The sequence below is a fragment of the Hetaerina americana genome, unplaced genomic scaffold (assembly GCF_022747635.1).
Source record: "Hetaerina americana unplaced genomic scaffold, ioHetAmer1.1.p SCAF_4, whole genome shotgun sequence".
Lineage (NCBI taxonomy): Eukaryota > Metazoa > Arthropoda > Insecta > Odonata > Calopterygidae > Hetaerina > Hetaerina americana.
The window spans coordinates 32551318-32563939 of record NW_027286985.1 but is presented as its reverse complement, the minus strand read 5'-3'; the positions used below and the strand labels follow the sequence as shown (position 1 = coordinate 32563939).

At 36.8% G+C, this 12622-nt stretch overlaps 2 protein-coding genes across 4 annotated transcripts in view; both read right to left on the bottom strand.

The window, feature by feature from the left end:
- The window catches only part of spoon (A-kinase anchor protein spoonbill), a 131627-nt gene extending 130041 nt beyond the window's left edge, over positions 1 to 1586 (bottom strand). The window contains exon 1 of the mRNA XM_071590481.1: positions 1458 to 1586. The gene's annotated coding sequence lies outside the window, so the exon portion shown is untranslated. The remainder of the gene's footprint in view (positions 1 to 1457) is intronic.
- Positions 1587 to 1741: 155 nt separating this feature from the next.
- LOC139691851 (RNA-binding protein cabeza-like) lies at positions 1742 to 10695 on the bottom strand. Of its 3 annotated transcripts, none has more exons than XM_071589761.1 (11): positions 10652 to 10695; positions 9978 to 10193; positions 9512 to 9748; positions 9283 to 9391; positions 8064 to 8092; positions 5490 to 5638; positions 5276 to 5405; positions 4508 to 4720; positions 3237 to 3365; positions 2977 to 3160; positions 1742 to 1946 (listed from the first exon to the last, which is right to left on the bottom strand). In XM_071589761.1, the coding sequence occupies exons 1-11, from the start codon at positions 10662 to 10664 to the stop codon at positions 1913 to 1915; spliced, it is 1443 nt and encodes a 480-aa protein (XP_071445862.1). In that variant the 5' UTR covers positions 10665 to 10695; the 3' UTR covers positions 1742 to 1912. The 3 variants fall into 3 exon arrangements, with proteins under 3 accessions (XP_071445862.1, XP_071445863.1, XP_071445864.1); XM_071589762.1 differs by having other exon boundaries at positions 2977 to 3148; XM_071589763.1 differs by lacking the exon at positions 9512 to 9748.
- Positions 10696 to 12622: the final 1927 nt, after the last annotated feature.

Sequence of the window (12622 nt, the reverse complement as noted above, 5' to 3'; positions counted from 1 at the left end):
ATATTCTGGAATGGTCCTCTTGTTTTTATCTGTACCTAATGATAGTTATAACGTCCGTAAATACCGGAAGAGAGAACTACGCTACATAAAATGTATTCTTTAATCCCGAGCAATAACTAATGCTCTTTACTTTAAACACGTACAAAGGAAATGGAATTTAAAGTCACTGCATATTGGATCTCTGACCGAAGATAAAGTCAGACGACTATGGCGGGACAATAACCATAAAAAACGAAAGTTGTACAAACGGTATTAGATTGAAAACAATTACTGATTACGTGAAACAATAAATTTGAAGAGCACAACTTAATATTAATAGACATCTTTTACATATGATGACAGTCTTATCACCAACATTTTCAAATATAAAACGAGAACATTCAAATTTAAACCACATGGTGAGACAATAATCAAAAGTAAGTTTCATATGAGAAGTTTTCAATTCAAGGCGAACCGATTTACAACATTTAAGAAAGCGCAAGTTCAACAGACAACAGACTTGACTTTTGGCAATTGTGTATTTCATCGTGACAAATGGTACTTCATCTCTAGTAACAGGGAGGGTTATTTTAAGTAGGGATTTAGCGACATAAAACTTCTTCAGCAACCCTGAAAAAATATCGCTAGTCAAACATCCGCAAAGCATATCCTTCCAAGAGTATCAGTCACGAAAGTTGATAGAAAGAGAATCCAAAATCAATGACACAACACACAGAAAATCAGGTAGCAGCCGGAAAAAATGTATCAATTACGATCGATGTTTAAGATTAAACGTGTATAAATTTTGAATGTTGCACTCAGTAGCTACATTAATTTCCAGTCTTCGCAGGAAACTTCACTTTAAAATAGTAATTACAAAAATGCGATATAGGTATGCGTTAAACAACCATACTAAGCCAGTTAATGCAAAAATACAAGAGTTTAAAACACCGGTTCGAACACGCCGGATGAGCACAATGCACTTAAAACAGTAAACCATGCATTGGCACTTAAATACTGGCTATCAGAAGGATTTATACGTATGAAAATGCCTTTTGCCATAGGAGAAAACATTTAAAATTAAGACGAGGCAATTAACCATTTCTTCGATCCTAGTAGCAAGCACACCCATTCAGATTATCCGGCATTGTCAATCGAACAGAAATTGGCTTAGACGGCTAACCATGATTAATTTCTACAATTATTAAGATAATATCTAAAGCCAAATTGACGAAATAATGATGAAACTCAAAAAACTCTCTCTACGGTAACCACATTCCAGATGACACAAACAACGAGTGAAATCATGTTAGACGATTTGGTCAAACAACAAAGAAAAGCTGCAAGTACGGTGAATAACTTCTTCACTAAACGAACACAATATGCTTAGTAGTATCAGTACAACCAAGTACCGTAACCATGCCCTTCGGCATGCACCGAAAGAACGTTAACCTATGTATGAAACCTGTATTACTCACGTTCTGAAATCCCTCCCAGGTGTGGCGAAAGCTCGAATTCAATTATTTCCAAATATGAAAGAGGACCACTCTCAATCACACACAATATATTACTACACAGCTAAAAATACCACGTGTTCGCAGTTTTCGAAACAAAACGGGAACTATGGGTAAACACTCGCCATTAACTTTCATCGATCAGGACGACAGTCAATTGTTACCGTGGCGCCGCCACAATCGCTAGTCCTTATTACTCTTAGCCTTGTAGAGAAGGGAGTTTCGAATTTTCAATAACCAAACAAATATTTTTAACATAGACACTTTTATTTTCACATAATACAATATTAAAAGAAATATTTTTTTTAGTTCCTCCACAGTCAATTACAAAAAAAGTTGAAATTCGCACAAAGAACATGAATACATGGCACCTAGCTCACTCAGGTCCGAGTGGCCAAGTTAAAATTCATTGGTTTCTTCTAGTATGGCTTGGGCCTGTCCTTGCCACGGTCACTAGAAAGAAAGGGGGAAAAAATTAAAACTTGTACAGTGAAATTATGCCCATAAGCGCAATAAAGACCTCATGGAACATATAGCATATTAATACATTTTTTTTGAGATTTTAACTTGTTCCTGATGACAAGACAACTTGACAATCACTTCAGAACACTTTTTCCACTTAAACATAGGACCTTGGGCTAGACCCTTAAGACAAAAGAGATGATGCAGACTTCCATTATTGGCCCAATGATTTTACTCAACTTTCAATTTGATGTCATTGGAGTGTAATGAAGTTCTCGCCTTGAAACTTTCAAAGAAATACTAATTGACTTGAGGTGGTAAGAGCCTAAAACTTAAGGATTTGCCAATTTTAACAATACCTATTACAAACATTGTCACCATATAAGATTGATTAACTTCTAAAAAAGTCTTTCTCAAAGGGATATTCAGAACATCAACACTGCACAATGAACATAGTAAATGTACGGATGGAAATATGAGTAAAATACCCCTGAAGGAAGGGGGATTGTTAAGTGTAATGTAAGCATGCATTCATAAATTCATTCACCTATTCAAAGTAATAATGCACCAAAAAATCCATGAAAAATTCTACTGACATAATTGATGACAATCTAAAACCTCATAGGAGCAATGAACATGGGTATCAGATTGACTGCAAGAACTAAGATGATAAGAATAATTAAGAATATTCAGGAATTAAAAATTAAGGATTAGGACAATTAATAATGCAATTCACATTGGAGTAAGACGGTTATAATATGTCATGGATGTAGTGTTAAAAGAATGATTGTCACAAAATTGCTCACCTCCTACCTTGGTGTTAATTTATTTCTAGGAACTTAATGGAAATTAGTTCAAATTTTCCTAAATTGGGCCATTCCAGAACAACCCAGTGAATGACAGTAGCCCAACTTACCAAGGCATCTAATTTGACATTGAAAAGTCAATTTTATTTTAGATCCATATGCAAGGCGTGGATATAGCAATACTTTCTTTTATCCAATAACTCATAATTACTTACCCGCCACCCCCCCTCATTGGTCCACCTCCACGTCCACGACCCCCACGATCACCTCCTGGGCCACCTCTTGAAAAACCTCGGCCACCCCTATCACCCCCAGGGCCACCCCTCCCTCCCCTCATGCCACCACCTCTATCCATTCCACCAGGCCCTCCACGTCCACCTCTTCCACCTCGCATGCCACCTGTAATGCATTAAAATATCAAAATGTCATCACCGAAAACTTTCCCGTACTAGTAAAGGGAATTTAGTTAATTTACCATGTGAACTACCTCCGCCAACGCCCTCAGGTCTCATGATTCCACAGCGATTGCACTGTGTTCGCCAAGCAAAATTTGTGTTCCCACATTCTCCATTGGGGCACTTCCAATCACCATCACGGCCAAATCCTGAACCACAGAACAAAATAAATAATACGGGATTACCATTAGCCCTTGCACATTCACCATCATTATAGCTTAATTCATGATCAAATGAAGAGCAGCAATCCGTTTTCCAACATTTGATAATAACTAATTCAATAAAATTAGCACTTGTCTCCAGAATAAAAATTGAAAGGGTGATATGATATTCATTCAACTATTTTTATAAATGCTAACTGTGCAAATTAGTCAAGCTCACATGGATGGATGGACATACGAGGATGTTGAAAGCAGAATTTGAGAGCACGAATCTTTTCTCCTCCTAAACTTTAATGAAAGAAGTTACTAATGTAAAAATGTTATCATAGCAGATCATGTGTTGGCTCTCATTATACATGATAAGTAGTGTATGGAGGTGTCAAGTCAACCTAATACTCAGAGAACCCACACCCCTCTTTCTGACAATATATATCACAAGGAAATTAGTTCTTCTAAATGATGAATTGTTTCCAAACAACCCCAGTTTGTAAACAAGAGCTGACCTCAACGCATTGAGTTGTAATATTTTAAAATATCAGATCCAACAACACCCCACTCAATATGACCTAAGCTCTAGCAATCAGGTACTCAAGCAGGGGATGAAGAATTCCATGTATAATGGTAACACTTCTGAAATGATATGCTTCAAAGCAACAATTTTACTTGAAATCATCAATCATACAAGGCCATTTACAGCTTTGTTAAAACCCCTGCACCTAATGTAAAGGATCCACCTTTCACAATTATACACATTGATATATGAAACAGGAACTTAATACTAAAGAAATAAAAATATTTAACACATTCATTACATGAATGGCAAATTTAAAGATTGCATTGTTCACAAAATTAAGTGTGAAATGATAAGAAGTTCAACAGACTGGGGAGTATTAAAATAAATTATGAGCATTTGTACATACTATACCAGGATGAGCAATAATTAAAATTCTTCCCAAAAAACAGATGAAGTAATCAAATTAAAGAGGCTAGGATAAAATTCCTGTGGACTCCCCAACACTAAGAAACTATGAACTGGCTTATTTCTGCCATCCAACATAATTGAAAGACAACCCCTATTCTAGCAATTGTAAATTATCTAAGGTATCAAGGGTGGTAACAATTTTACTAACCTCCGCCGCCTCCACCTCCACCACCACTTGCACCCCCACCGCCGCCTCCCATGCCCATTCCACCTCCTCCACGGCCCCCGCCCATCCCACCTCCACCACCACCACCTCCTCCTCCTCTCATTCCCCCACCTCTGCCACCTCCACGTCCACTGCCAAAGCTATTTTTTTGAGTGGCCAGCTGGACCTTGATGACAGACCCTTGGAAATCCTTACCTGGAATAATATTTGTATCCAATTGAATTCAACATTTTACAAAAAAGAAAAACTTACAATACATGGTGGTGTACATTTTGAAAAGTGGCCCTGAAGTATAAGCCATGATATGTACAACTCATACATCAGGGAAATAATTTGTTTCTTTATTTGATAAGATCAAACACCTTATTAAAAAAACTGTAATAAATGGCGAAGTAATACTTGCTATCACCAAACACTGCATAACACAACATCATTACAATAGATTAACAGGATTTAGCTAATATAAAAGAAAACTTAAAACAATCAAACATTCACAACAATCCTCAGAGGCAGACTTTTCTAGTAGGACATGATTTTATTTACAAAGATGATGCGCAAATTATGAACAAAATTAAGGTGCTTGCACAAGGAAGCACCTTACCTTATTTCTTACAATACTACAATATATACTACCGATATTTGTAAATCAGCAGCCAACAATAATTAGGAAAGAATTAAAATGTAGCATAATTGAATAATTTCAAAAGAGCAAGTTAAAATCCAATAATTATTTTTGTGAACAACACATACCATCAAACCACTCAATGGCAGAACGGGCTGAATGAGGATCTTCATATGTTACGGTAGCTTCACCCTTTGGTTTACCAGTGGCCTTGTCCCTATACATCCACACTTTTAGTTTCCCAGTCCTCTTGTCCAACTGGAAAATTATATTAAGTCATTAATACAATGGAATCTATAGTAACATTAATAATTCAAAAAGAATATTCAAATATTAACATACCTTGATACGTCCAAGAGAACCGAAATGTTCCTGAACAGCTTCTTCGGTGACTTTTGTCGGCATTCCAGAGACGAATATTGTGTCCTCCAATGTGATGAGGTCATCACGCCCCCCTCCTCCTCCTCCTCCACCGCCACCTCCATAGCCTCCTGGATGAGTAGACCAGTGGTCAGAGTGGAAACCAAACCCAATGAAACCTCAACACACCATGCATTAAATTTAAATTGAAGCTATTCCCAAACCAATGTTGTGATCAAAATAGTTAACCAAATGAGCCTACCAGTTGCCTTCTTCCAATACAGGAAATCTAATGCTTTATTTCAACAGGCTGAATTAGCCAAGAAGTCCAAGAGGGATTTCAATACACACAAGAGCAAATAAAAGCTATTAAGCACCAAAAAAATGTCATATGACTGTGGAAACATTTTAGATTTCACCATTACATTCTTACAAAATGCAACATTTACGACCACATCGACTCGTACAAGTACTAAACTTGACACTCAGCAGTTCCTCCACTTAAAGATGACCTTCTGGATAACTTATACACAGAGTAAAAGTGTCACATTTAAACTGAAAATATATAGCAGTGAAGAAGTAGACAAATCAGTGAGTTAGGAATTGGCACACAACCAATAATTCCATGCAAATAATAATTGCTTAATAGATGCTATCAATATGCTTAGTGGGATGTATAAGCTAATAATGCAAAACAAACTGCAGATGGATGAAACTTTTATACTCAAAACCACACAATAAAATAGTCACCATTCCTACACACAACAAGGTACTTAATACATTGAAAGCTTATCACTAGCAACCCACTTATTTCCTCACACCCATGATTTTGTCTTACCAGTGCATGTTGCTAACTCATTTTCCTTATTAACTGCATTGGGTTACATAATATTTACTGAAGATTATCCATTTTGACCATACCAAAGTCTTACGATGCATCACAAACATGCTAAATCAGGTGTTATCACCAAACTCATTAGTATTAAAGACCTGAAATTCTTATACAATATTATCACCAACCAATACTCAATATAAAATCGATGCATCCTACCTTCAATATACTTTTCACGTTGCTGTTCATTTTGAAAGGTACATTATACTATGATATCCCCGCATTTACAGAATGTGACAACCAAATAGCAGGTCAAGCATTTACAAAAACCTTAAAACATACCAACCACTATACACAGAAGCAATGACCTTTATCCAGCAAAAAGGAATATCAATCCCAGGTGAATTAAAATTACATAAAAATACATTAAAATAAACTACTGAAAACCCTCAAGGACTTCTATCCTACAAGTTATCTTTAGTAAGCATGGGAATAACAAGAAATGACTAATAACATTACATTAAGCAAAATGATGAACTGAGTGCCAACAAATGTGCAGAAAAATTGCACATAATTATGCCCTTCAAGTGAAGGAACAATGAGTTAATTATATTAATATTCTTGTGTAGAATACAGACCATTTTGATTTTTGTGGCTATAAGCTACCACCATGCAAAGGATATGAAGATCTACCAATTATATTATAAACAACATGGCAACTAGTTTCCACCAAAAGACCACCCCACCTTTTGAAAACACCTAATTACACAACTTTTGCTTTTAGACCCATAGAAAAGTTTTAAGTGGCATTCAAATATCAAAGCTGTGGAATCGCAGACAGCCAAGTTCTAACCTTTGTATTAACCCCATGTCATTTGTGTCTCCTTGGCAATTTCACATTAAATTCACACAAACACTCCCTTTTAATAAGCGAAATTCATATATGGAATGACCAGTACCTTTTCTGAAATTAATATAACCTTACAGGTCTAGCTTGCTCCCATACACACTATCAGAAGTAAATTACATACATGACAATCTCATGAAAAAACCAAGTGTGAGATATCACCATCAACCGATCAACAACAGGATACCAGTGACTCTAAAAATGAAAACCAACCATGATTACCTTTACTTATTATTTTAATGAAAAATTACCTTACTTTAGGGAGTAATGATGCTACTTTTGCATAAATGATACATTGCAAATATTGCTTTGAAATGAACCGCTGTGGCAACCCACACACAGGGGACTAGCTTATGCCAATGAACATGGGGTTGATTTGGGTTCACAATAACTGGACCGAGTCATAACGATGTAGTGTGAATGGCGAAATACATTTTAGAATGGGCTGTTGGTGGCACTGAGAAAGATTGCACGCACAAATACTCTTATATCCAACCAGGTTTGAACCACCTGAAGTGACATGCATGAAAGGGCTACCGTATTGAAACAAATCAATTTTATTACTAAATAAGCATTGTTAGAAGTCAAAATAAATACCAGATTAATTACACTACAGCATGGCATGAGACCATAATCTCAAGAATAACAGGTATAGAGTACCATACTTATCTACATAACAGCATACTTTAACACAGACAACTCAACACTTTACTTAAGTGTCTTGTTGAACTTTATAAATTGAAGCAGCCCTTTCATGCAAGATATAAATCAAAAGAAACAGAAAACTGCACTGAGACGGATATCCCAGTGCATTTACCTTTGTTATAAACACCCCTGCTGCCACTGCTAAAACAGAAGCAAAAACACTCAATGAGTAACTTGGGTAGCTTGCTCGCTCCCCTCAATCCCCGCCTCCGATGCCAAGTGAAGCTTCCTGTGACGTTGCTTGCTTCACCAAACTCATTCCCCCCCAACCCTCTCACCGCACTCCCACCCACCTCCACTTAGGAGGGCACAGGTGGGAATGGATAGAGGGCTACAACCAAACCAGGCACACCGCAGCCAAAGACACCTGCTGCTGTCAAATTTCTCCCAAACATTGTTACATTATCAGTCTTAAGGTCAAAACAAGAGGCAGGGTGTCAAAAAAAAACAAGATACATTAATATTGATTGCAATGAGTTACTGAAAGCTCTCATGATAATGCTGTAATGGTTTAGAAAAAAATACTTCATAACTGAAATACAATGTAATACAACCCCACCTCATGTGCAAGTGTCAGTCAATTAAAGTCATTTGTCTGTTTGAAGGCATCATAAACAATTAGTCAACAGTCACGCATTTCACCTCAAGAGTACTTGAGTGCCACTTTCTAATGCCAACCCATACTTGTTTTTTTCGCTCCCAAGTTTCAGTTTAGGAGCTTAACCCAAAACTAATACACCCATTTGCAGATCACTCAACTATACAACCAATCAATATACCCATACTTTTTAACTGCGATGAATAATTACCAGGACGTTGATTACCAGACTCATACCATAATATTGCTATAGACATAGGTTTCACCTCACTTTACAACCACATTAGAACCCTTTATTGTAATAATTGACTGTTCTTAATACACAGCAATCCCATACCACCAAACTGATTACAAGGTTAATTTAGCCACTAAATTTTTAACTCCTTAGTTTTCCAGCAGGAACACTTTTGTCTCATGTCACAGATAATAAAAAAGAAATATTTACAACACCTGTTGAAGAGATTTAAAAGAACACCGCTTCATTAATGGCAACACGTACAAGCCAATATACTATATTTGCAGAGATGCAAGGATAAAATTACAATTACAAAAATGACTTTTATGAAACTAGACTGATATTATAATTTAAAAATTTTATCGGAAAATTTTCAAGTTGATTAAATTCATCTTCAAAATTATATGCAATTCCCATGGATTATGACTTCAATAAAAAAAGGACTACCAACTGGTCAATGACAGCTAATGGGAAGTCGGGCATAGATGAAATGCTTACTTATAGCCACCACCACCGCCGCCGCCTCCTCCTCCCCCTCCTCCACCACTTCCTCCTCGGCCTCCTCCACTGGAGTTTCCACCACCATAATTACTGGATGGAGGTGGAGCTGGAACAGGAAGTTCGAAAATTGTTATATTCAGAACTAACAATATTTACACTAAGTAGATAAAAAATTGAAGATTCCTTGAAACCAATGCGATTGAACAATTACTATGCAGAAGCTCACCCCCATAACCCTGATTGCCATATCCTCCTCCTTGTTGACCATATCCTGTTTGCTGCTGTCCGTATGTGGGAGCTGCTTGCTGTTGGGGTTGTTGCTGCTGTTGCTGTCCATATCCAGAATACTGATTGCTACTATTTTGATCGTACGATGGGGCAGCTTGGTATCCTTGTTGGCCATACCCCCCCTGAGTCTGGTTCGAGCCATAACTGCTTTGGTCATATGATGGGTAACTACTCCCTAAAAATTGAATTGTAAATACAAATTAATATCAATCCAATTCAAACCGTAGAAATACACGCGTACAATAGTCGGTGCTCGAGGAAGGATATTAAATGCTCTCAGCAAATTCAATAAATCGCGTAACCCCAATTTAATTAAAACCTGTAACGTTCTTCAAAGGTTTCAAGGACTTCATCGGAGGAGCATTACCTAAACGAATACACAATCACACCAACAATTAACCCACCTTGATTATAAGTTGTCTGATCCGTGGACGTGTAATTAGTGTAGCCTTGTTGAGTCTGGCCCCACGAACTTTGCTGGCCATATCCTCCACTTTGATCGTATCCTGTTGCTGGATATGTTGGTTGCGTAGCAGCCGGAGCTCCTGATGCGGGAGCAGGCTGGGAATACCCAGTGTAGCTGCCATAAGGGGCAGCCCCCGTGTTGTAACTGCTGTACTCTGTGGAGAAAATAAAATACATATATAATGACAAAATAAAAGGTCTATGCCGAGTGATTAAAACTTGCTAATATCAGAAATGCGATCCTCATTGGTGCTCCTAAGCCCCAAGCACCTAGGTGTCGGGCGCCTCGAAATCATCACTTAACGCTTAGTAAACAAACTGACGTTTTAAAATGTTTCCCCCTTCTACCATAATTGAATAACAACATCTACATGAAAACAGACCATTAATTCGACCAACAAACACGAACTACTTCTAAATTCCAGTAATTGAGTTACCAACTAATCAATTTCAACGTCGAGTTTTCATGAAAGCGATCATCTTCCAAATCTCCAGGTATAGCTTAACAATAATTGTATAAAAACTAAATATATGTATTAAAGGCCTTATTTACTAATAAATAAAATAAAACTATTGCTAGATTACACTGAAACTTTTGGATAATAACACTTACGACTATCTGCCATGTCAAATATGGCGTCCTTCCACCAAGAAGAGCGTCCCCGGAAATGAACGAAACCGGAGCGTGGGTACATGAGCGCGACAACCGGAAGTAGCGGATATGAACTGCACTAAAAACCTGTTTCTATGGAGGGTTTTCGAAATTGAAAAATACTATAGTTAAAAAATTCATAAGAATATTTTCCATTAAAAACTTTAGAGGCCATTTGAAAATATTTCTGAAACATAAAAATATATCGATCATCCATTAATAAGGGAAGTAAAATAGTGAAGGCATAGCAGCTTACAGTTTAAAATCCAGCCCCTTTGTTGTCATAGTTACCGCCGTTACCACGCTAAAATGATGGTGAATTCACATTCAAATCCTCATAGTGGCAGACATCAAAAAGTATTTTGACATTATTTTTGAATTTCCACGTTTAAATTTCTATGGATACCTGAGATATGTCGCAGATTGAATTCGAAGCGAACAAAGTAGATATTTAACTATAATTTCGAAGTACTTATAGTTTTAGTCGCTCAGAAAAAATATACTTGACTATCGTTTAAGTCCTTGGTCTACCCTAAATTGAGTGATAAAAATCGGCCTAGTGAGAATTACTAGCTATTTAAACTCTCGGATTTTTCAACTTAGTGAACCAATAGGAAATTCATAGTGTAATTTCCTCCCATTTATTCAAGGATCTTTTAGAGGCGGTTAAAATGGTTATATTTATGCTACAGAGATTTAAGTTACTTCTTTTATTACCTAATTAATTTGTAAAGTATTAGGTAAAAGATTAAAATAATTAAATGGTAGGTTTACAATCTCCAGTACACACCATTTTCATAAAAATCAGTGCCTCAAATAGGCAAAATTTTAAAATCTCCATTTTGCAAGGGTATCAGAGTAAAGCTCAAGAACTAGGGAAAATCTACAAATATGGTTATACGTTGTAAATGGCAGATTTTAATGTGAATGTATCAGAATAGTATTTTCTTTAACAGCTTATTATGATTATTTTGACTTGATTGGTGCTTATATATTTGATCCAAAAGGTAAAAACTTCTTAAATTGTTGAAAATATAGAGTACTGAACTTATGCTTTCTCCACATTGACCATGACTGAGCTGTTTGGAGGCATTCTTATTAGGTCCTATATATTGTATGCATCAAAATTGGCAAAATCATTACTCATTCGATGGATGTGATCCTGAGATTCTTGTTTATTTATATGTAAATTATTTAACTGAATGAAAACGTGACTTTAGACCCTCTCTGTTAGGTCAAATGAGCCCCCTTTATGTATTTTCAGTATAGCATTTGGACGTCACAATTGAACCTGAAAATATGGATAGAAAACACGTAAAAGGACACTCTGAAGGAGAGACTGACTTGAAGAAGGTCAAAAATTTGAGCTTTCTGAAATGTGGGTGTCTTTTTACACGTTCTCTATTTATATTTTTATACTCTATTGTGCCATCCAAATGTTAGTAGTTTTCATGGAAGGCAATGGCCAGCTAAGGTCAAAGCGTTGGACAACTGACCAGAGGGCCCGGGTTCGATTCCCAGGCAAGCCTCTATGGGCACCTGTAGCTCCACTCAAGATATGTGATTTTTCAGGTACCAGATCTTCCTGGGAAACTATAACCAGCATAACTTTAACTAAGTTAAACCTAGATGCAAAACATGCCCTATTTTCAAAACCAAAATTCCATCTCTCTCCCACCTGATTTTTAACTCTCTCCCACCAATTCCCTACTCTACTTGCATATCTAGCAATGTAGTTTACCTGCTGAAGTGCCAACTTTGCCCTAACTTCTATAATGGACAGTGTACCGCATCCCTTATATTAGAATTAGCAACCACCGGGCCTCATGCAAGCATTCTTCCCTGATTGATATGCTCCGTATCCTCAAACATGCCAGCAAACACAATACTCCCTTTGATAAATGCTATAGTGTATCCATCTTAGCATCCTTC

Bases quoted from the DNA above. Each gene is read 5' to 3' on its own strand.
- LOC139691851 (XM_071589761.1), bottom strand. The intron at 9,749-9,977 runs GTGGGTTAATTG...TTCAATTTTTAG, and splicing joins TCAGACAACTTATAATCAAG to GGAGTAGTTACCCATCATAT. The intron at 8,093-9,282 runs GTAAGCATTTCA...CTTCTGTTTTAG, and splicing joins GGCGGTGGTGGTGGCTATAA to CAGTGGCAGCAGGGGTGTTT.